General features: G+C 34.7%; 2 protein-coding genes across 6 annotated transcripts in view; one reads left to right on the top strand and one right to left on the bottom strand.

Annotated features, from left to right (window-relative positions):
- Dcx-emap (Doublecortin-domain-containing echinoderm-microtubule-associated protein) overlaps window positions 1-19,010 on the top strand; it is a 29,039-nt gene extending 10,029 nt beyond the window's left edge. The window contains exons 1-15 of one of the 3 annotated variants that reach the window (XM_071706856.1): window positions 3,739-3,837; window positions 4,274-4,733; window positions 5,299-5,538; window positions 6,230-6,346; window positions 8,185-8,416; window positions 8,614-8,909; window positions 9,247-9,411; window positions 9,606-9,701; window positions 10,596-10,733; window positions 10,864-11,124; window positions 11,498-11,755; window positions 12,349-12,511; window positions 13,546-13,728; window positions 14,514-14,609; window positions 14,716-19,010. In XM_071706856.1, coding sequence (XP_071562957.1) covers window positions 4,686-4,733; window positions 5,299-5,538; window positions 6,230-6,346; window positions 8,185-8,416; window positions 8,614-8,909; window positions 9,247-9,411; window positions 9,606-9,701; window positions 10,596-10,733; window positions 10,864-11,124; window positions 11,498-11,755; window positions 12,349-12,511; window positions 13,546-13,728; window positions 14,514-14,609; window positions 14,716-14,984 — 2,562 coding nt within the window. In that variant the 5' untranslated portion in view covers window positions 3,739-3,837; window positions 4,274-4,685 and the 3' untranslated portion in view covers window positions 14,985-19,010. Of the gene's footprint in view, window positions 1-3,738; window positions 3,838-4,273; window positions 4,734-5,298; window positions 5,539-6,229; window positions 6,347-8,184; window positions 8,417-8,613; window positions 8,910-9,246; window positions 9,412-9,605; window positions 9,702-10,595; window positions 10,734-10,863; window positions 11,125-11,497; window positions 11,756-12,348; window positions 12,512-13,545; window positions 13,729-14,513; window positions 14,610-14,715 lie in introns of those variants that run through there. The other 2 variants (XM_071706857.1, XM_071706854.1) reach the window with 2 other exon arrangements.
- A 1,362-nt stretch (window positions 19,011-20,372) lies between these two features.
- On the bottom strand, window positions 20,373-25,375 carry LOC139772876 (7SK snRNA methylphosphate capping enzyme). Of its 3 annotated transcripts, none has more exons than XM_071706860.1 (6): window positions 25,174-25,375; window positions 24,848-25,067; window positions 23,358-23,907; window positions 22,327-23,118; window positions 21,935-22,153; window positions 20,373-21,786 (listed from the first exon to the last, which is right to left on the bottom strand). In XM_071706860.1, the coding sequence occupies exons 3-6, from the start codon at window positions 23,895-23,897 to the stop codon at window positions 21,277-21,279; spliced, it is 2,061 nt and encodes a 686-aa protein (XP_071562961.1). In that variant the 5' UTR covers window positions 23,898-23,907; window positions 24,848-25,067; window positions 25,174-25,375; the 3' UTR covers window positions 20,373-21,276. The 3 variants fall into 3 exon arrangements, with proteins under 3 accessions (XP_071562961.1, XP_071562959.1, XP_071562960.1); XM_071706858.1 differs by having other exon boundaries at window positions 24,848-25,076; XM_071706859.1 differs by lacking the exon at window positions 24,848-25,067.
- Window positions 25,376-25,481: the final 106 nt, after the last annotated feature.

Consider the following 25,481-nt stretch of genomic DNA (forward strand, 5'->3'; position numbering starts at 1 on the left):
CTATGCCAATTCCTAGAACATTTTTCTTTCAAACTTTAAATTAACTTCTTAGAAAATTTATTTATGTGGCCATGTGGGTAATAAACAAAGATAAAAATATTTAAAATATCAAACACACAAATCACAACTGTAATATATTGTACAATATATTATACAATAAATGAATAAACGATAAAATGTAAAATTGAAAGTATGTAATAATTCTTATTTTATTTGTGTGTGTAGTCGTGTTGAGAAAGCAGAAAGCTTGAATATAAATGTAGCGCTAATCTATTTAACTAGATATGTCTTTTTCACGAAAAATATGCAACCCGGTAAAATGACTTGTTCTATACGTCTCTTATTGGTTTTTCCAACAATTTTCCAAGAAATTTTCCACTTTCTCGTCGATTACACTCGATTGACTGAACAGTTTCGTATAAGTATCTTATTATGTCTTTGTTATTAATATCTTCTCATAATTTTCTAAATTTAAAACTTTGTTCTTAATCTGCTAAGATATTTAAGAAATTCTTAAGCATTAAGTTTGGCATTGAGAGGCTTATCGAAAAGATTTATTGTCGCGGCTTATCAACCGCGCAATTTTTTCTAATCTTTTTTCGGAATTATAATCAACTCAGATGACATTGCACGCGATAGTCGCAATTATATTGTAATTTTACACGCATTGTATACCTGCTATACATACACGGCATATGACAGAAATACTTAAATTATGACAAAATTAATATAATATATTATTTAAAATGAATATGATACACAATATAATATATAAAACCAGACAATATTTCGCGCGCGCATGCGCGTGCGTGCATGCGTGCGTAAATTTTACATTTATAAAATTAAAATTAGTAAAAGAATAAGAAGATACATTTCTCTCTTGTTCCTTATGTAAAATCTCAATAAACCAAATAACGAGATTATTAGTTATGAAATTTCTATAATGCAAATTTGAGAGAGAGAGAGAGAGAGAGAGAGAGAGAGAGAGAGAGAGAGAGAGAGAGAGAGAGAGAGAGAGAGAGAGAGAGAGAGAGAGAGAGAGAGAGAGAGAGAGAGAGAGAGAGAGAGAGAGAGAGAGAGAGAGAGAGAGAGAACGGAAGGGTTGATCTGCGAGAAAACGAATAGTGGGCTAACCTTTATTCTGTATGAATACATTTCGACTATTATACCTGCATTCTTATATTGAGGATACAAATTTCGTATATAATATAGAGCGCTGCCATTCAGTCACTTCAATCACTTTTTATCACCTTTTTTTTTACAAGCCACTAAAATATCACTATTGTTCAAAATGTCATTATAGTCACCTTTCTTTTCCTGAGCTGATATAACATTTGTAAAACATTATAACATGTAATCAACATAACATGTAAAACACAAGTATTCTATTCGTATTTTTGTTGTCTCGTCTGCTAACAATTGCTACTCGTTCACTGTAGCTTACTTACTTGGTATTCGGGTCCGGTGTCTCAGCATCTGATTACTTACAATTAGCGAACCGCGAACCGAATGCTAAACAAGTGGCGTTGCTGATATGAAAGGTACTACGTCTATCTTTATCGCTTAGATGTAAATTGTAAAACAAGGACAGAATGACACAATAACGCTAATAGTATGCTCCGGATGGAACCTATCTAATCATGCTGCCGAAAACAAAAATGCAAAGATGAAAACAATTGCTAAATATACAAAAGAATGTTTGCGTTTGGCCTTTCGCGACCAGCTCGGAGACATCCATGGTCTGGATAGCCAGAACTGTCCACTCAGTACTCAAATCTTTTTGCTTTATCTAGATAATAATAATGTTTAAACTTCTATTTTGTTTGGTTGAGTCTTTATTTTATTATATGTAATGAAATGTACTATTTATTTTATTTAATAAAATTGCACCGGAGATTTACTTGTATTAGTATAATAATATATCGTTCAAATTTCTGTTTTTTCCTTATTATAAATTTCAAATCATATTGTGAAAAGAATTTGTTAGGTATATTTCTGGCTATCCAAAGGTAAATCCCGGAAAATAAGAGTAAATGTTTTTTTTCTTTTTTAAATGACCTTAATTACTCTAAAAATTTGATTAAAAATGTTACTTTTGATTACTATTTTAATGCCTAGAAGGTTACTTTTTGTCACTTTTTTGTCAAAAAGCAGTCACTATTTCACTTTTTTTGGTCCGATAACTACGGTGGCAGCGCTAATAATACGCTGACTGGCAATTATTCTTTTGCGAAAGCTATTTGCAATAACTTGCACTAATTTAGATTAATGTAAGATGTTTATTCTTTTTATCAAATCCTCTCTTAAATGAAATTACTGATGCTTACAAAATTTGTCAAGATAATTATATTTGAATGAATATTTAAGTGTTTCATATCTTTGCTGTTATGGCACTCAACTCAAAGGTTATACACGTATATATTTTTTAATAATCTTGAATTTTTTAGTGCGTGAATCTGTAATCTGTAATACATAATGAAAAAACATAAAAATCTTTTGTCTTTGAACAGAATGACAGAAATAGACTATAATTATTAAATTTAACTTTTAATATAATCGGTAATATGTTTAAAAATACTTGAGAAAGACATTGGAGAAAAATTCAATATGTTCTTTACCCGCATGATTTGTTACAAAAGAATGACGATGTAAAAAGTATAATATTAATGACTGATCTTTTGTTAGCGAGATAGTACGCGTGTTTTGAAGTCATAACTCAGCTTATTGGACTATATTAGCCTCGTTAGCTCTTTTTTTCTTCTCTTCAGGATCCATTTTTAGTATTAGTCTTACGTAGCTAATCAAGTTAAGTGCTTTAATATATGGGCTGAATTTCCTGGGAAATCAGGTTTTTTTTCGTGAGAGATTTATCAGGAAGGCGTGGGCGTTCTTAATTTCCGCGGATGCTTTTATCGCCTTTTATCGGAACAAGCACTAATCACAGTGGAACTTGCATCATCCAAACTTATAACAAGAGTCAAAACGATGCCCATTGATCATTCGACTATAACAATAAGATTAGTCGAAGTATGCGTCTGATTACTATTGGCCATCCGGTATATACATTGAATTCTTACATATAAAATATTAAACTCTGATAGCTTTAGTATTTAGTTTATAAAAATTGCATGCAGATGTGCGCGCACAAACTCACAAAACAACACACATACATACGCAAATTGCAAGCGTTTGAACTAAAATCCTTAATAATTAATCTTTCATGCGTCATTTTTCGATCGATCGTCAAAGAGTAGAGAATAAAAGTCAAAGAGAAGAAAAAGATCTGGGTAAAATCAAAGATTTGGATTAAAAAATCTTGACAATGGAACATTCAGTAATTCATGGACACTCTGTACATCATTTAAAGAAGAAATAAAAATTGCACAATGCCATCCAGGTGCCGTGACGCAAAGCACGCTCAATATATTCATAAAAATTACGGGGAATAAAGGGGAACGAAAAGGGAAATTGTCGCAATTCCCTTACTGCCTATAGTAAGCAGTATCAGAGCATTCTGGATTAGTATCGCTATACGGAGGGTAAGAAGAGGGGTGAAGGCAGAGAATGGAAGAGGAGGTGAAGGGTTGGGGGATGGTTGGTCGTCCTTGAGCGGCGGCAGCTTAAGCCCTTCGTAAGGTATGGTAACGTAAGGTGAAGAGGTGTGGTAGGGGATGTTGCAGCACCCCAGTTTTCAATACAACTATCCCGCCTCCTGCTTGCCCCAGTAGTCGTCCATTGAGCACAGTCGCGGTTGTATCAGCCTGTTCCGTCCGTATTCGAAAGAGAGATAGCAATTGTGTCACGCAAATCAAGATTGTCGAAAAGATATAATTAATTGTAACTTTCACGCCAAATATCGTCATATCATAACTTTTCCCGTGGATTGGTGAATCTAATGTCGAAATCGAAAATCTGTGAATATCTCCTCGGTTGATCGTAATAAAAAAAAGTCGCGATTTCTCGCGTTATTTTACGCTTTTAGCTTAATTCTTTCAATATTCTCAATTCTCGATAAGAAAATTCCATTGTTCATCTTTGATAACTATGAAAGATCATTAAGAATTGAGATTAAGGATTTGTGTATTGCGATTGAAGATATTGAGAATTGTCAAGAACGTAACGCGTATATATAAGCGCAGTGAAATGATGCAAGTTTCTTTAATCATCTGAGGTCGCGATTGTAATCAAAGCAAGATCTCGTTCGATCTTTCATCTTTTTACAAAACACATTTGTCGTGACGCAGACGCATTTGTTTAATGTCTCTTTGTTCAGTTCTTTCCAAAACATCCGTAACGGGAATTTATTAATTTTCAATGTTCGTGGAGAATCGTTGGGGATTGATGTCAAAATAGATTCGATTAAAGATATAGAAATACGTATTTTCAAGAAAAACTGATACCACAGAGGACAAACTGTGAAATGCCAGTTTTTTCGGGTCATATGAGTTCGTGTATCATACATTCGACATATTTACATGTGGCAAAAGTGAAGTGAATCTTCAAAGGTTGCAAGGGGTCAATTGAGATTCACAATTGAGTCTGCAAGTTTGTCTTCGTCCCGATCGGACGAAAATTCGGAACCGGATTTTGACCCTAGGCGAGAAATAGAGAACTCCTGCAGTGACTCGGAGATCGAATATCACAGTCAAGACTTGAGCTGCTGGACAGATAGTTTCGTCGTGTTAATGAGCGATTCCTTTGAAGTGATATCGCTGCCGGCCGACATGATGCAGGTTTTCTCAATATTTATGCGATACGACGATATTTCATATTAAATTCATATTCGAAATATATATCCCGAAACAAAACTCAGAGATTTTGATCTAAACGTATATATAACATCCAGATATAATATAAAGAAGAATATAATGTGAGAAAGAAGTAATGAGACAAATATTATAAATATTTTATAATTTTGTACTTTTCTCTCTTACATCTTTTTTAATTAAGGATTTAAAATCGAGACGGGATATGAGATACGATGGGAAAATACGTCAAGGCCAAATTTGCCTTATTTTACCGAATTTCTTTCAAAATGTCATATAATATAAAATATGTTAAAGGAGATAATTAAAGTTATAATAATAGTGAAATATAGTGAAATAAATAATAATAATAGCTGTATGCTATAGTGTATTGAAATAGCTTAAAAACATTGAAATATGTTTGGTAGATTTAAATAATAATTTTAGCACACCTCGCGGATGTCTCTATCGCTGTATATAGATATAACTCACGGAAAGTATAAAACGGGCGAATAAACTAATGACAATAATAATTTTAAATCTTCCACGATAGCCGGCCAGCTACGGGAAGAAGAACAACACCTGGTACACTACCCCAGCAGGCGGTGGAGGTAGTAGGAGCGGTACCACCGGGACCGGAAGTGGGGCTGGAGGGTGGCAAAGTAGACCGCCAGCGGTACCGAGTCTTAGCCGGAAAGCCTCCATCACTGAAGAAGCGCCACCCCCTGGGGGCGGAAAGCCCTCTTCGGGCCGTGTCATTCGTATCGTTAACAACCATGACCATACTGTTCAGGTAGGCGGTAACAACCGAAAGTTGTTATTTTATTACATCCGAGATCTATATTAATTTACGCATTAATTTCTCTCTCCCTCTCTCTCTCTCTTTCTCTCTTTTAAAAATAATATAGAAACTGATAACAATTTAACACGTGGTTAGAGACGTTTAAGAGTAATAATTTCGAAACATTTCATTACGTGGCAGCATCTCTGTAAAAAGTTATCGACCATATCCCATTATGCCTTATGCCCCGTGATCCTGTTATGACCCGGGCTTACATTTTCCCCTACATTTTTTATAAGGATAATTTTAACCATCTCTTTTCAATTATTCGTTTTATTTAAATTGAGAAGCTGCAGTAGTTGATTTCACATTTTTGGAAGTAATTTAATTATTTTACTTGATATCTGAATAGAGTTAAAATTTCTTTGTGATAGTTTCACATTTTTGGAAGTAATTTAATTATTTTACTTGATATCTAAATAGTTAAAATTTCTTTGTCGTTACATTTGTTAACGTATTCAAGGACATACAAAAATCTAATCTAGTTTAAAATAATCTTATTTTCCAAAATTCTTTGCTTTGTCAGTGAAAAATTAACACAGGTTGTATTTTTGACCAAACTGACATTTATTCTTAAGTTACTTAAGAATAAATGTCAGTTTGGTCAAAAATACAACCTGTGTTAATCTTATTTTGTCGTCAGTGCCGAGTTCTATTAAATCTTCGTACATCACAACCCTTCGAAGAAGTTTTAGAAGATCTTGGACAAGTGTTAAAAATGAATGGGGCTAAGAGGATGTTCACTGTTTCAGGACAAGAGGTTAGTATTATCACTCAAATTTATATATAATATGAATTAAAATTAAAAAACAATACTAAAAGCTTGGCAAAATTATTTTTCTACCAAATTTTTAAATTTATTTTTTATTCTTTTTTGCGCGCCAAAGAAAAAAATTGGAATTTATTCTAATTTTTCATAAACTAGATTTTATTGAATAAAATTAATTTGTAAATCTATTAAATTCTTATATTTATATATGCAACGCTAAAATGTCGTTTTACGGTCAACATATTTAGAAAAAATCTGGAAAAGAGTGCGTGATTTGAAAGTATAAAAAAGAAAAAAGACATATGTAAATCTGAGATATCAGCATTGTACTTGTAAAATCGACTTGTGAGAGCGACGTTAACCATAAATATGCATGCCGCGCCACGGGAAGAGGCAGGACGAGGGTAAAACTCGAAGCATGACGATAAACGGGGTCGGCCCTCGTTCGAGATCCTACGAAATAAAGTTTTTGTTTGTACGTCCCATAAGTTGCCTTCAAAAAAAATTTTGTTATTATTATATTCGAGAATTCTATATACATACACGTTTCAAATAAGATTGTACGAAGGAAGTATCATTATATACTATATATATTCGGTATCATATTTATATATATATTTACATATGAAATTTCTTTGAAAGAAATTGTAAGGTAAGAGTTTTCCGATAATTGGGTATTACATATTGCATTAAAACGACACGATTCTTTTACAAAAGTGTATTCTTTAATTTTTGCGATTTTTCGAGCTATTGTAAATTTGGGAAAAGTTTAAACACACACATATATATGTATTTTAAATAGGATTTTTAGAAATGTAGAAAGTTCTGTTCAAAGTATAAATTTCATTAAAGAAGATAACAAAAATTCTGCCCGCGACACTTTGGCTACAGGGCATACCTATTCGATGTGTAATGTGTGAATGTGATCGTCGTAAAGTTTTACTTTACTTGAAGCCTTCACATCGCCAACGTTCTCGCGCTCTAAAAGCTGTCTTATACGCTATTCTTATGTGACGCATACTTGCTATACTATATATTAATATTGAACTGTATCGTTCAAGAATGTACGACGAATGGAGTCGAAAAAGGAACAGCGCAACATCGAGTACCGCGACGCCGGCTTGAATTTTTGACATTGTAATAAATTACACGGTTATATGTCTCTCACAGGAGGTGGTCGTGATGTAAGTGGGACGAACATGCTCCTACGTGTGTGTGTAAAAAGGTCAGAGATTCATCTTTTTAGGTCACGATCGTGATGAATTTCAAATGGGCCAATTTTCTTCGCCAAATAACACGTCATCGACCCCTCTCTCTCTCTCTCTCTCTCTCTCTCTCTCTCTCTCTCTCTCGTCTTCTCTCTTGTAAAATTATTGTCACATGGGGAGAAAAAATGGCGAATAAAAAAATAATTGACATTTTTTGGTCCAATTGAACAACGTACGTATAACGCGCCGCTTGTAATTAAAATATTTAATTGCAAGAACTTATTATTCATTTATATTTATATAAATATGAATGTCTCGCAAAAAAATCAAAATATAATCAATTCGTAAAAGATTTCATTTTAATGCGATATATAATACTCTTGCGATCATCGAAAGATATTTATTTTATAGCACAAGTAGTCTTAAGAGGTAATTAATAAAAGTGAAACTTTTAGAATGCGTTATTCTATGCGGAACGAATCTACAAGATATGAAGAGAATGAAGAACTCCATATATCTAGCATTCACAAATCATATTTTTTATAGTTTATTATAATATTTATAATAGATATTCTCTAAAATATCCAGCAAACGAAATTGCTCTGTATAATATGCCACCAGGTGAGAAGTTTCTCGCAATTGAGAAACGAATTCGCGGATGTGGATACATTTTATTTGGGTACCGGATCGGCTGTCGTTATGGCCGGTGGCGTTGTAGCATCTCCGGTACGAAGGTCAAGGTCACGTGGACCATCCACCGTCGTGGAAGAAGTTAGTCGTCAGAGAAGGGCTCGCAGCAAGAGCAGACCAAGAGCCTTGTATGCTCCTGACTCCGAAGTTGTTCGAGTAAACGGTAAAAATAGTCAACGATCAGTCCTGACTGTTTTAAATAATCTCATCACTAGTCTATATATATATATATATATATGTATATATATTCGAGATCGAAAGTCGAACTTAAGTTCTTAAGTTTGACTTTCAATCTCGAATCTCTTTCTTCTTGTAAAGAACATATTTCAAGATTAAGAACTCGTCATATCTCGTTGGCAGATTATAGCGTCGTAGAAGTGCTACGCGAGGAACCGGCCAGAGTGACAATCAGAGGACTCAGACGATCGTTTTATCCTCCCTCTCATCTGCCTCCAGTCGATAATTCGCCGCCTGAAAAGAAGCTGCAACTTGAATGGGTCTACGGTTATCGAGGGACCGATACTCGCAAAAATCTTTGGGTTTTACCCAGTGGCGAATTATTGTATTATGTCGCGGCTGTGGCGATACTTTTCGATCGAGAAGAGAATGCGCAACGACATTATATTGGGCACACGGAGGATATTATGTGTATGGAGGTAAGTATATTATAATGTTTTCCGTTCGAAAAAGTGAGGACAAAGCAAAATAGAGATCAAACATCGAACTCCCAAAAGTATCGTGTATAGTAGGTTTGCGTAGGTATATATATAGTAGAACTGGCTGCACTAGTTCAGCAATGGAAAACAGACCCCGTGTGTGTGTGTCAATCGAGACAATATTTGGTACTTCCGTATCTCACAAAGATTGAGTGTTTCTCTTTTTATTATTAATAAAAAAATAATAAATTATTTATCATCATTAAGGCCAAAAACACTCAAAATGTAATTTATATGTAACTTGAGCACCATCAGAAGCAAAATACCTCCATTTCAGGTTCATCCTAGCAGGGAACTCGTCGCGTCCGGTCAAAAGGCGGGCAGGCATAGGAAGGCACAGCCGCATGTTCGTATATGGTCAACGGAGACTCTTCTCACCCTATACGTGTTCGGCATGACCGAATTTCAAATGGGCGTCTCAGCATTAGCATTTTCACAACTGGTAACTACATTTAATTTGGCTAAAGGTAATTTCTACGAAAGTATTTATTGTGTTTGTTGAAAAGAAATAAAGGACAAGTTGCAAATATTGTGCAATGTTCCAACTACTGCACTCAACGATTGACAATTACAAGTAATAATAAGTTGACAAATATTATATGCATGGAGACTCTTAGTTATTTGATATTATTATAGAATGGCGGTAGTTACGTACTTGCCGTGGATTCTGGAAGGGAAGCTATACTTTCGGTATGGCAATGGCAGTGGGGTCACTTATTAGGGAAAGTAGCGGTAAGTTGTTTCATTTTTTTTCTTTTTCGTGCACAGTATTAGTATTATAGTCCATAATAAAAGATAATTTCCTAATAATAATATCCGTGACATTTTTAATTAATAATTTATTAATGTATTAATTCGACACTTTTAAGAAGAAAAGAATATACAAGCCATACATTTTGAATATTACCAGTATTTTATCATGCATAAAATTACACACACACACACACACACACACACACACACACACACACACACACACACACACACACACACACACTCTCTCTCTCTCTCTCTCTCTCTCACTCATCGTATTTTCCATTAATTTATATACATATTTAAAGAGTGTTTCTTCAGGTACAAAATTGATTCAGGAAGTTTTGCTGTACGTCGCTTTGTTTTGCCGCCAGGAAAGGAAAAGTGACGCGAAGACAAATTTTCGAATTGAAAAATGCCGGGGCAAACTCGACACTCCGCCGGGGCAAACTCAACACTTTGTCTGATCGACACAATTTGATCTGGAACTTATTTTTTACTGTCTGAAAATGAAAATACATTGTTTATTGTGTATTTAAAAAGTACAAAAATTCGGAATAAAGTAGCTAGAACAATCATTTGAAATAATGAGAACAAAAATTGTTGAACTTTCAATTATCTTCATCTAAACTCATGTCTGAAAAACAATTAATGCAGGTAAACTCGCGATCGGACGTGCGCATACATTTGTCATGAGCTATACGGCTGCATGACAAGCATCGTTTGTTACTGGGAGCCGACGAAACGGCGTGGTGTTGACTTTGCCCCGGACGTCGTTTTTCACTTTTGTCACTTCAAAAACATGAAAATTTTTAAATATATTTTTGTTGGAAAATTATACTACAATACGTATTACACGTACGATTTATTTAGACTATGCAAGAAGATCTGACGGGTGCGGCATTTCATCCACTGGATGATAATCTCTTAATAACACATGGGCGTGGTCATTTGACATTCTGGAATCGGCGAAAAGACGGTTTCTTCGAGCGAACTGACATCATCAAGCCGGTAAGTATTCGAGTATAATCAATTAAATTATATCCTGGTAGCTTTTAATATTTTGTATCACGTACATGTATAATTTTTATTGCAATTTGTAATGTATAATTTTTAGAAGTGATTCGACTTACACTTTCAGCCATCCCGTACACACGTGACGAGCATCCAATTCGAACAGGATGGCGACGTCGTTACGGCGGACAGCGATGGTTTCATCACGGTGTATTCGGTGGACGCGGACGGGGCATATTTTGTACGAATGGAATTCGAAGCGCACAACAAAGGCATTAGCTCCCTCGTCATGTTATCGGAAGGCACACTCCTCTCCGGCGGCGAAAAGGATAGGAAAATAGCCGCTTGGGACTCATTGCAGAATTACAAACGCATCACCGACACAAAGGTTGAACGTTTTAAATAATGTAATTTGGTCGATGACAACGGCACGCCTTTGGGCTGGCTATTATACTGACTGGCTATCGGATAACTTTAACCCTTTGCTTTTAATGCCCTTCTTTTCGGATCGCGTAATTATTATTATATGTATAGGTAACGAAATAGAAATGAGAAAAGCCTAAATCGCTTATCGTAATTAGGAAAGGAAGATGGAGACAAGCGATTTAAGTAAAAATAATATTCCAATTTTAATTTCGATTAATTAATTGTTTTCTGCTTAAAGCCAATTACGTCAATAATTTAGAATTTAGATCGAAACTATACGGTGATTGCATGACGAGCAAGCCTCACTCGAGCGAAGCTAATCTTACGTGTTGTAGCTGCCAGAATCGGTAGGCGGAGTCCGCAGTATATATCCGCAACGTCCCGGACGGAATGATGGAAACATTTATGTGGGAACCACGCGGAACAACATCCTCGAAGGTTCTCTGCAAAGAAGATTCAACCAAGTCGTATTCGGCCATGGCAGACAATTGTGGGGTTTGGCGGTTCATCCTGACGACGAGGTTTTTGCCACCGCGGGACATGACAAGAATATCGCTCTCTGGCGAAGACACAAGCTATTGTGGACTACCCAGGTAAATTTTGTGAAAATATTAATCTTAAATAAAATTAATCAAATGGAACTTGTGTGTGTGTGTGTGACTATTACAATACTGTAAAAACCTATTTATATACATAGATTCACATAGTCGCACAAAACATGTCTGTACATTGTTGCAGCCACCGTTCACTCACACTTGACACAAAATGATAGATAATTATATATAGGTATCATTTAATAAGAATATAGCGAACTTTTTAATAATTCGTAAAATACGAGAACAATTGCCACAGAAACAGAATAATTTCGAGGGTCGCACATGTGATATTTTGTATTCAAAAAGTAATCACTATTTTATTATAATATACAAAGAGTTGATAAGAATAAAATACATCATATCTTTCTATCTGTTTGGTGCAGAATTTTATTCTGATTTTCTGACGCATCTTCTTCTCAGACGTCTTCGATAGTTGCTGATTACATACCACTCTTCATTTATTTATTATTTTCTGCAGTTACAGAAAGAGAGAGAGAGAGAGAGAGAGGGGGGGGGAGGGAAAGGGATTTTTAGATGTTGATTATATATGTAAATGTAAGCATTATATATTTTCATGTTATGGGTTATAGGTGGGTTTCGAGTGTATATGCATAGCCTTCCATCCATTTGGCGTGGCGTTAGCGGCGGGATCGTCGGAGGGTCATCTTCTCGTACTCGCGGCTGATACCGGTGCAGCCGTGGCGACCCTGAGAGTGTGTGGATCACCGCTGTCTTGCATCGGATATAATCCTAGTATGACACGAGCTTACTTGTTGAATATTATACAAATTGAAATTAGCAGTAACTTAATTTGCAAAAACAAAAGAACAACAATTGAACAATTTTAATCAAGCAGCTTTCACTTTGTTTTCAACAGCTTTTGAAGTGTTATTACATTGTCAATGATTTATATTATTAACAGCTAATGTTTTTAAATCTGTTCAATCTTTTTATTAAGGTAGTTAGTCTGTGACAATACAATCTAAAATTTTATGCTCTAAATCGACGTTAAAACATCCGACTATTTACGATTACAGGCTGAAAACTTTTGGATAGTTCTGTCCCTCACACACTCATACACACACACACACAGAACAAAAGACTATGTTTTCATTTTTCTCCTCCAGTCGCTTCTTTACGTCAAATAATCGCGAAAATCGAGGTCTATTTATTATTGTATTTGTAAATCTAAACGGTCAATAATTTCGTTTTTTTTATAACTAGTATTCCTAAAGTGTCCTTCTACTATATCCGTTTTTTCATTTCACTTTCTTAAGATTTGTTCTAATTATTAAAATTCAAAATACGAGATTTCCGTATGCTTTGTGCATGCAATACATGGAAAAAATGCAATTTTTGATAGCGATTATTTCGCTTTCGGGACGGTCAATTACTTTTAATTTGTACAGACGTGTAGATACCACATTTATTAACATATAGTAAAATTTTCAAATTTTTCTTATGAATTGCGATTCACGGACTAATTACCTTAAGGAGATTCAACAGGATCTGACACTAGTTTGTTATATTTTTTAAATTGTTTGTCGCATTATCATCTCTTGTCGTTATGCACTTACGATATAACGATAACTCGTAATAAATTTTAAATGTTTTCTAGTTTTTAAACAAGATACCTTACTTCCGAAGATACTTTCTTTATACTTGTACTTTGTTATATACTTTCTTTACTTTTAATTATATATATATATATATAATAATAATAATAATTACGTATATATATGTCTCTTTGTGAAAATAGTTTCGATATTTTTTTTCTGCCTGATCAGCTGGAGAAATTGTGGCCATGGGTTCTCAAAATGGCAGTGTGTATCTCTTTAGAGTGTCCAGGGATGGATTTTCATATAAAAAAAGCAACAAGATCCGCGGAACGCAACCATTGATGCAGCTCGATTGGAGTTCCGACAGTCGCTTTCTTCAAACCGTGACTCAAGATTATGATCTCTTATTTTGTAAGTCTCACCTTAATCTCGCTTGGTTAATCTTGATTTACCATAAAGATTTAAAAATTTAAACTGAATATTTGGAATTTGCGCAACTGTTTAAGGCCGCCAATATAGTGAATAAAAAAGTTTTCAACTTTTATGAACTTTATTTCATTAACTTTTATTAACTATTTTTAATAAACTTTTTAATAAACTACCATACTCTCCCTGGTGAAAAAATTTCTCATATTTTCTCGGAAATTTTGTAAGAATTGAGACTTGTGAAAAATTCAGAAAAAGTATATATTTCTCAGAAATATACTTTCAGAAATAATCGGATGAGGATTTTCGGAATATTTCAGTATCAGTATCAGTATGTATGAAAATTTCTGATAAATTGCACAGATTTCTCATATTTAGATTTTTACAGAGATGTATTGGCGGGGAAAAATCTAAGATATTTTTTATTATTTTGTCTGAGTTTTTCTGGAAAACGTTGTAATTCGTACAAGAAAATCTGAAAAATTCTGAGCATTCTGAGAAAGTATGAACATTTTTATAGAAATTCTGATTAATAATATGTAAAATTCTGAGACATTTTTCGACCAGGGATTATTTTTACATAATATTAACAATATAACGTGTGTTAATTGACAAATGCGACAATTACAACAAATGCGAATTAAAAAATTAATTGGCCACGTCAGACTAGCAAGAAGATTTAAAAAGAAAATCTTTAACAAAAGACTCGGATAATCGACAAGTCACTTGGCGTATATTCAATATATAAATTCAAGTATATTTGCTTCTAGGGGACGTCAAGGTGTTGTCGTCGGAAAAGAGTCCATTGGTTATGAAAGATGTCAAGTGGTACACCCACAACTGTACCGTTGGTTACATGACTTCTGGTTAGTTCCTTATTAGTCACTATGAAGATAAGAAATAATTCTAACTCACTAACGATCGCGCGAAATCGATTGTATAAGCGAGATTTTTACGATTGTGTATTCGCAGGGCAATGGAACAACCGCTATTATCCATTGACCACAGTTGTCACCACTTCCAGTAGATCAGCTGCACATGATATGCTGGTAAGCGGCGATGCCGAAGGGTATCTTCGACTCTTCAGATATCCATGTACCAGCGCCAAAGCTGAATATGTCGAGGAAAAGGTGTACAGCTCGTTGGTGGCTTGCGCCAGGTTCCTCTACAACGACCAGAATGTCGTCACCGTCGGCGGCACCGACGCTGCCTTGATGCTCTGGGAATTGGTCGACGAATAAAAAGATACAAGTCGCTAAAACACCTGACTTATTGTCCAGTAGGTCGTAGCGATAAATAAAGCGGGGCGCTGGCGCCTTTTGGTAGATTTTAAGCGATAACTGGGACTCTTTTGGGAGTCCTTTGGTGGTTCACGTTCACATGAAAATGCCCATCAAATAGCATAAAAAATGTAAATACGTGGAGGAATGGTTTTTCACAAATTAAACAATTGTTTTTCCAATTTTAATTATAAAATCTTTAATTCGACATCAGCTCATTTTGCACATTTCAGACCATTTCAGACCATTTCAGACCATTTCAGACATTGATTACGCATTTTAACACAACACAAGAGGATCTATCCATCTAGTTCCAATTATGACATATACGATCTATTCGATTCGCACTTGATTTCAATTTGTTGCTTCAATTACGTATTTAATTCGAGGCAACTTCGAGGATGGACTTGGCATTGAAAAAAATAACAAAATTGTATCATATACAGTATACATATATATACATCTAGATTTTGTGGTTTACATTATCAATATTGTGATTACTTTTGTGATAACATACTTTTGTTTACTTACCCGTTTACTTAATTCTTGTGCGAGACAACTTAATTAATAATTACCGCTCGTATTCAGTATAAATCAATGATAACCGTGTTTACGGAACATTTTATATGTATATTACTTAATATCTAATTTATTTTATTTTACAATGCATAAAGAGATAATTAGCTGACCATTCCTTAATTTTTCCTTGTTATTTTCATTTTTCGTTATTAGTCTTCTGACAAGAGATTTTTCAGTTCGTTTTCTCGATACGATCGATAATAAAACGACAAGACTAATACCATCTCCATTTTTTTCACAAGATCTATTGAATCACATGAAAAATGGCTGGCCACTCAAAAACAAGGTCATAGGTACATTTTAATATAAATTTTAATTGTTTTCAATCCTAAAATTCGTTCTCATGTTACATGAAACGTAGCGTTATATGTATATGAACCAAGTTATTAATTGTACGATTGCGAGACGAGCCAATAATTAATTAAGGTATCCGTGAGTCGATAAAGCTGAAATGGGCTGAAGTGAGAAACCTCGCGGGAGTACTTGCGATGTCATAAATTAACGTGTGCGTATCATTTAAGGATACTCGCTAGCCGTTTGAGCTTCACTGACAATGAAATTAAATTTGAGTTATCGTTACAATTCCAATCCAGGGAGGGAAAAAATGCACTCGTTCCTTAGGTTCGCTCCTTAATTAGTTGCACAATATCCAAAGCGAGATATGTGTCTAGCAAGTATATAATCACAGAGTCATGCGAGTCGTGATGTTTTGAAAAATTATTTTGACCGATGGAGTACACGGTAAACGATCAAGAGCTGCAGAGGCGGCAAAGTAAAAGGAGAAATTTGGCTATAGAGTAACGAACAGGCATATTTACCACTGCCAGAAGATTCAGATTCCTGCTATTGGAAGGAACAGGAAGGAAGAGGAAGAAGGAGGGAGAGACGAAATAGAAAAAGCGCGTAAAGGATAGGCCTTTCGTCAATGGCTTAAGGTCTGTTCTTTTTTTAGCAGCGCTGTATTATAATAAATATACTTTCTCTATGTTCAAAATAAAAAAAATTTTAAAAGAGCGCAACAAAAGTATGTACATTGCAGTTAATTGTAAGAGAAACAGACCTTTCGTCAAAATGGAGCGTTCAATAGCGCGATTTAAAAGTGGCAAAGTCCATCTTATTATCAAACGGACGTAGCTGAAATACGCACAGAGAGATCAACCAATTACATTTATTTTACAACACATATTATTCTAATGCATGCAAAACACAACGTTGTGTTATGCATTATGTAGATTGTAGGTGATTGATCGATTTCTCTGTAGATATCATATAATACGTGCGACGTACGCGTGAATTTACGTACGTTACGTTACGGTCAATATGCCACGCGCCATTCGTCGTTCCAAGTTGTTCCAAGTCACTAACAATAAGTCACTATAATATATATATAACCATCAGTAGTATGTATGTAGTGTGTAGTAGTAGTAGTTTACAAGTGTTTAGTAGGTATTATAGTTTACAAGAACGTATAATATATAAACGTGTAACGTGTAAGGATTTCATGAGGAGGTCAACTTTGTTGCAGGTCAACGCTCCTCTCTTACCAGCCAATTATTCTTATTCGCACACTTTTCGATTCGAGAGAAATGGAAAAAAGGAGAGATTTTTTTTCGTATTCACGCAGTAGAGTCGACACGTAGTGAGAATTTAAGCGGTTAGGATCAGGTCACTGCCAAGGCGTCGCGTTGCGAGTTTAAAAGGTTCTAACGATCGCGGATCGTAACGAGTTACGAGAGTAACTTTCTTCGCGCCATGTAAAATCCATGTCACACATTATTTGTCATACATGTATTCGAGATCAAGAGTAAAAATCTATCCGGACATAACGATGGAGAGGATGGGCATAGCCGCCGCGCGTAATGCGTAGGCATACAGAATAAATTGTCTGAACGATATTTTAAGAATGCTTGATAGAGCGTTAAAAAAGATTAACGCTGTCGATCATCTTAAATTTGTACTAAACGCGTAATTTTTTACGCACATTATTTATATTAATTATATGTATGTATTATGTAATAATATTAATAATAACAATGATGACAACAGTAACAATAAAAATAAAATAATGATCAATAAAATGATCAACTGTATTGTACATGATGCCCTGGTGAAAAAATTTCTCATATTTTCTCAAAAATTTTGTAAAAATTAACTTTTAAAAAATTCTGAAAAAATATATAAAATTTCTCAGATACGTGGGTAGTCTGAAAAGTTTTGAGCCTAACATCGACTTATAAGGAGACATGTTGAAAAATAAAACTACATTTGACCGAAAAAATACTTTGTTTGAGGCTCAAAACTTTTCAGACTACCCTCGTATACTTTCAGAAATAATTACATGAGGATTTTCGTAATATTTATTCAGTATCCGTATATGTTTAATGAAAATTTTTGATAAATTACACAGATTTACAAATAAGATGTGTTGGCGGAAAAAGTCTGAAATATTTTATTATTTTGTTTGTTGAGTTTTTCTGAAAAACGTTCCAATTCGTATAAGAAAATCGGAAAAATGCTGAGCATTCTGAGTCTGAAAATTTTTATAGAAATTCTAATTAATAATTTGAAAACTTCTGAGACATTTTTCCACCAGTGATGCTAATCGATAAAACGCGACGGATGCTTGACAAATTTATTATAATTTACTATAATTATGTGTCTTGCATATAAAGATGCGGTAAGAAGCAACATGGTATAATAGATTATTTCATGCCATCTACTTTTTATCATGTTTTATTTTTTGTTTCTTTATTACGGCCAAAAGGTCCACTCACAAGCGCTTCAATTATTAAACTCCTTTACATCTCTCTCTCTCTCTCTCTCTCTCTCTCTCTCTCTCTCTCTCTCTCTCTCTCTCTCTCTCTCTCTCTCTCTCTCTCTCTCTCTCTCTCTCTCTCTCTCTCTCTCTCTCTCTCTCTCTCTCTCTCTCTCTCCCTCCCCCTCTCTGGTTTTAAGGGTTTCAAATCTATAAATAAATATAACAGCCTTACAGTTAAACAATAAATCTACTGTTCGTTTTAGTTACATTTTTTACACTTTCTGTACTCAGAGCAAAATGTATCTATTGGCTCGGTCGTATTTCTGACATATGACTTTTATGCAAATATATACACGGCTCGCTTTTATGAGTGGATATAAAACATAAGCAAAAAGAAAAAAACGAACGAAGCTTTCGATCGATCCAACTCTAACATACTATAATAATAATAATATTTAAATTTGTTTGTTGTGTGTGTGTTTTGATTGAATACTTTCGTTCTTTTTTTCCTATGCAAATAGAACGAAAAAGAGAAGGAAAAGCAGCGAACGAACCCTTGATCAACCTAATATATATATATTTTTCTTTATTTAATAAATTTAACCTTAATACAAATATAACTACTTATAAATATATATTTATTAACATAATACGTTCGTTCGTTATTTTCCTATACGATTCTTACACTAATAAAATTAAAAAGAAGGTTGGCAGCAGTCGGGAGAAAAAACAGAAAATTATTCTTTTTTAATTGAACTAACATGTTATATATATATATATATATATATATATATATATATATATATATACACACATAATACCAAATTCAGACTGTATTTAATATTTAATACAATTATCAGTATTATCACTAAAATACTTACTCTAATAATACTGGATTGCGCATTGGAGGTCCAAAAGAAAAAGCCTCGCGTAATGATCTTATCTCTCTCTTATGCTACGTTTACGCGAGCGTTACTTCTGTAGTAACTTACGATAATTCCTTCGCGTAAACGGGATTTTGTAGTAACTTACGATAATTTACTCCGCGTAAACGAGTGAATTATCTTGTTACTACAGAAGTAACGCTCGCGTAAACGTTACTACGTATTATACAATTAGCATAGCGTGCATTAAAAAAGTGAACAGCTCTGCATTTCGTTTGTGGATGAAACGAACTACAAAGAAAGATCGTCAAACTGGTTGACATTCTCTTTAACGTTCTCCTCCTCTACATTTTTCTATACGATAATAATGAGAATATGCAAATGCGCAGTTTAGTATTATTAAAGTTCAGTAATGACATTCAATGCAGCGTAATGATTTTGATCATTTTTTTCATTAAACGTAGCGATATATGTGGGGAATATTATGAGCATGAAGTTTTTAACGTGCTTTGACGCAGAGAAAACGTTATAGAGTGAATAAAGCATAAGTAGATAAATTAATATTGCTGAAGTACTTAAATTCGTAAAACATGTAAAAGACTTCAATAAAGAATTTGAATTTTAGAAACCAACACAGGGGATCTAAATCGCTCGCTTTAATTGAGCTACGAACTATTATATCTTATATCTTCTATTCAATAATATCGAGCGCGCGCGCGCACAATAATTTTATCATCTCGAATCATAATATCATCTAATGTCTAATGTCTACTGAGGAGGAAAAAAGGTTATTTCTGTATGTGTGTAAAAATATCTAGCTAAAATTTTTAGAAAACACATTTTCCTATTAAATATCAAATCTCAGACTGAATTGCTCATTAAATCGATCAAAAAGTTTGTTTCTAACTATACAATTTTTATATCCAATCTTATGGTTACTAAAACCAAATAAAATACAAAATAAAAAAGAAACAAACTTTTTGCTCAATCTATACAAGATTCATATTGGAGGGAGGGGGAGGGAACAGAGAGAGAGACACACACACACACACAGAGAGAGAGAGAGAGAGAGAGAAAGGGGGGGGGGAGGGAGAGAGGGGGAGAATAATAAAGAGTGCAGAATACTAATTAAGATAAACAGACTTTATATCATAAGAATCGAATGAAATGTAATCTAAACTAATCTAATTTAACTCTAGTATTACACAAATTTACAACCTTTTATAATTTATAGATTCAACCATCGCTGCTTCACATCCTCTACAAGTTTTTTTACTTTATATAATTTAGCTAGAATCCGGTATAATTCTGGTGATAGGAATTAGCTTTGGATGCTGCAGGTGCTAAAAACGATCCTTGTTACTATCAATTCTAAGAATGAAATTTTCATAATGAAGGCGCGCGCTGCACCCCTTAACACATCAATTGAATTTCTCTTTGTATCTATAAAAGAAGAAAAAGAAGAAAAAGAAGAAAAGAAAAAAAAGAAGAAAAAGAAATATCTAAAATGGAGAAATTGAAGTGGATTGAATCTAATGCATGATAATTCTTCAAGCGTTATTCCTTTTTTTTCTTTTAACATTCGTTGGTCACATATTTCTTGAATTGGTATTTTTTGTTTTTGCAAATAAATCATAAATCTTATCTTTGCAACAAATTGACGAAAAATTAATCATATTAAAAAAGATAAAAATCAAGTTAAACGTGAGATAGATTTACAACTAAATTATGGGAAAAAACGTCTTAAATTTTTTAGAAGAAACATAAGGAACGTATATAATTTCAAGTTTACTTCAATTTCCCGTGCTATAGATGTGCGAAAATATGCCGTTTCTTTCTTTAATTTATTAATACTTTAATTTTCTTCTCTTTCTTTTCGTTTCTTCTTTTTTTCTCTTGCTCCTCCTTTTCTCGACTTTCCTCGTCTTTCCCTTCTTGTCTTGTTCTAAATTTATTAATCTTAATTTTCTTATTTTCCTCTTCCTCTCCTCTTCCTTTTCTTTTCCAATTTTTTCCTTCCTTTTTCTATCATTTATGAATTTTCTTCTTTCTCTTCTTTTATCCTCGACATTTCTGAAGGCTGACTATCCAAAGGTTGACTATCGCTATTGCGGCTTGGAGTATCATAGCTCGGCGTTGTACTGGGTGCGTAAACGTTCGCCAGTTGTTCATATTGATTCATATCTCCACTGTGTTGACTGATCTCCGACATATTGCCTCTATTGATATTTTCTTTCGGAAATAATTCCTGCTCGTACTTCATTCTCTCCATGTCGCGGATCTCTTCCTGATCTCTTCTCGTCATTCTCTCTTGGCGATTCTGCAGCGTATCGCTCGTAACGTCATCGTCGGCTCGTTCGGTAATAGTGGAAGGAGGGCCACCAGCCTTGGTGAAGAGATGTATAGGTCGTTGGAATCCTTTGGAGGGGTGAGGCGATATAGAGACAACTTCGCACTTGCAAAAGCCAACGGTAGATAGAAGATACTGCGTGAAATTATGCGGCCGGAACTCAATACTGTGATAATTTTTATAAATCCGTTCCTGAAAGATAGAATTGAAATAGAGATCAAATATCAAATCAGAAATAATATATTTAAAAAAGCAATATATTTTTTAAATAGTAGTATATTATTAAATAGTAGTATACTATTCGTGTTTGAAACTTGTCCCAAAAATAATGTTTGCTCACCGTGAGATTCTTTTTCTTCGTATAACTGGCCCAACCCTGAGGTTCCAGTACGAGAACTCCACCGGGGCGTAATTGCGCGTGCATGCGCTTGAAAGTTTGTTTTAATCCGGCATCGCCAAAATTCAAGTGAATCCACTTGGTGATGGATAAACATAAGATTGTGTCGAATTGCGTCTGTTCCGCGCATAGAAGTGAGTCGTTTTCAAGCACATAATTACCCTGAAATCAAGCATGTTTAATATAGTTTAGATCATGAGATGACTATAATGAAAATGTTGGTTTAGTTGCAACAACCATGTATATATGTATGCATTCTGCGCGCGCGCGCGCGCGCGCGTGTGTGTGTGTGTGTGTGTGGTGTGTGTACACATGTAGAATTAAATGCGTTATACCTGTACAAAAGTAACATTATATGGGAATCCCTTATGTTGTTTATTTTTTGTAAATCCTGGGATATCTACAGGCCCATAACTAATTGGCATCGACATGGGAAAGAAGCTAGCGTCTGAAGAGTCCCTCTTGTCATTATCCTCATTGCTCGCTGGACTTTGCACGCAATTAACATAGTGTTTCACATTCTTCCGAGCGATATTTATTAAAGTTCTATCAATGTCAATCCCGGTAACACTCTTTGCACCAAAATCCCTGGCAACTGATAGAGTAATATGGCCAATATTGCATCCAATATCCAGAATGTCCTTCAGCAGGAATAGTTCCTTTCGCTGTGCAAACACTTTTAATCTAGGATCTACTTCATGATGAGGATTTCTGTACCCATAGTATCTATTGTAGTTCCCATATTGATATCTAGCATCTTTAGGCCTAAAATTGGGCATTGGATGTTGCTGCTTCTTTTTCTTATCCTGGCTGGGCCTATGTTGGGGCCTGGGCTTCCATGCGCCAGGCTGTGGAATCACTGGGCTCACTATTTTATCCTTTGCATCAATTTTTCTCAATCTTTTATCCTTTATTTCTTCTAAACCCTTTAATCGTAATTTATTTTTATCTTTCTGTGGACTTTCTGTCTTATTTTCTTTTAGACAATTTTCACCTTGTCCACTTGGCGCTTCTTCTAAACTAATTTTTTCACCAGAAAGTCTTTCCATTGGAGATTCATCTACTGTGCAGTTTCCTTCAATTTCTCTCGATTTTTTTGCTTCGTTGGAATCCGTCTTTTCATAATTCTAAAAAATATATGATATACATATACATTATTATACACGTGTGTGTAATTACAAGAGAGATAATCACAAAAAGTATTTTAGAAATTTTAAGAATTCAAATAATACAAAATACGATCTAAAATTACCATAAATCTATAAATAATTTATAATTGTAAATCATTACCTTTATAAATAAATACAAATATGAATAAAATGTTACTTATAAAACAATATAAATAAATATCTCAAAACTCTCTTACCATCTTTTCTTCATCTTTTCCAGATCCAGAAAGAGCTCTCTTCCTCTTTCTATTTCTTCGTTTCGAATTTCTCTTCGTAGGCGAAATGAGCTGCTTTTCATACTCTTCATTGTCATTGCAATTTGTCAAATTCAAAGGATCACAAATATTTGGAGGAATAATCACTTCGATAATTTCTTTTTTATGTTTTGGAGTAGGAAGTGGACTTGATTTTGGGGTCACTGCGTTCATAGCTCGATTTATTTCCTCATCTTGCATGCTATTTAGATTTAAGGGATCACAAATGTTGCCTCCAAGCAAAAATTTCGTGGGAGGGATAAACCTCCCTTCTTTCTTTCTACGTTTGTAGGGAGGAAAGGACTTTCCATTGCTGCAGAAGCTACTTTGAGGTCGCTTTCTATTGCTGAACTTGAAATAGCGATTGTCATCATGCTTGTTGTGTTTCTTGTGTGAGAGGTTGAAAACTTTTCTAGATTTTTCGTTCTCCTTCTTGTTGTTTTGACCCACTTTTGGAGGACGATCCACTTGTACAGAAGACATTTTGCTCAACCTGAAAAATTGGAAAAAATAGAAACAACATGACAAGATGTAACATGCCGGTATAGAAAAACATAATAAAAAAATAAGGATGGCTTATTCGCCAGTAATAATATATAAGATACTAAAATTTCTTTACATATACATATTAAAGAAATAAGGCGCGCGCGCGCGGCATACAGATAAATTAATTAATTGGAGAAAGAAAACAAAAGAAGAAATTACAAAAAAGATATCCAAAGTAATTAGATTAACTTTTACAAGGTATATGTAATCTTATGCAGTATTATTTTTGAATACTATATTTCTAAATAATAATTATAAATATATGACTCTTACAAAATATTATGTAAATATGATACATGGTTCCTACGTTATGGAAAAGGGAATAGAATATTTGTTGCAATTTCTTGATTAAAATATATACATTAATAACATACACACACACGTGCATATGTTAAGAAAGAAATTTAAATCGATACATTATTAAAATTAACTTGAATGAATAGATTTAGATGATAGAGACATGAATTAATAACTTAGTTATAAAATATTTCAGATGTAAATTTAAATATGTATATTTTATAACAGCTAGGCAAGGAAATTTGTTCATATATTATATACATGTACATTAATACACGTACTCTCATTTTATTATACTTAAAAACCAATACAATTAAAATAGATTTTGAAAACGTAAAAAATTGATAAAGACAGCAAATGGAAATAAACTTTTTGCTTCTTACACTTTTTCAATCGATCTAAAAGTACAGTTTCAGAGGAAAAATCTATTCGTCTTGCAATTAGTTACGCTTTCTATGATTGACCATAGTTGCATTTTTCGCATTTCGTCGTATTTATTCGCACTAGATATTCCCCGGAAGCTATTTGTCCCGAGAGGGAAGAAGAAAAATGTGGAAGAACGCAACTAAAATAAGCATAACTTTTCGTACTTTCTACACTAAAAGCAGGTAAGCAGGCAGGCAGGCAGGCAGGTAAAATTTCTATCGTCCGCGTGGCGGCGCCAGCGCCGTCGGTACGCGTGGGTACGCGCGGCAACAGCGTGATGGGTGTGCTACCGCCGCCGGCGCCGCTACTGCCGCCACCACCAGCCACCAGCCGCTATCGTCGCCACCGTCGCCATCGCCGCCGCCGCCGCCGCCGTCGTCGTCGCTGCCGTCGCTGCCGACAGCACGTCGTCAATTCGCCATCATATTCAGCATCCCAGCTTTTCTTTTCGTCAACGTTCACGCCGCCGATTACAAATATGTATGCTCACCTCAACAAACGGATTCTCTCACCCGCCTCTCTCTTCCAATTGCTCGTATGACTATCCTCACGATAATCCTCTTCCTACGTCTCGCACGCAACTGCGACGTCCAGCGTCCATGTAACGCCTGCCCGTCTACGATGGCGAATAACTGCTTGTCGAGTGTGAGCGTGAGCGGGCAGCGGCGACCGAAAGCTCGCGCCGCACCGCGACGCCATTTTCTAATAGGTTCCATGGTTCCACGACAGGGTCGTATTAACGAATCGCGGTCCGCGGATCGTGGGAGACCCCGAAGCCCGAAAGAAATTTCAAGAAAA

The sequence above is a fragment of the Temnothorax nylanderi genome, unplaced genomic scaffold (genome assembly GCF_030848795.1).
Source record: "Temnothorax nylanderi isolate EJ_2023f unplaced genomic scaffold, tnyl_v1.0 TNYL_tig0054_pilon, whole genome shotgun sequence".
Classification (NCBI taxonomy): Eukaryota; Metazoa; Arthropoda; class Insecta; order Hymenoptera; family Formicidae; genus Temnothorax; species Temnothorax nylanderi.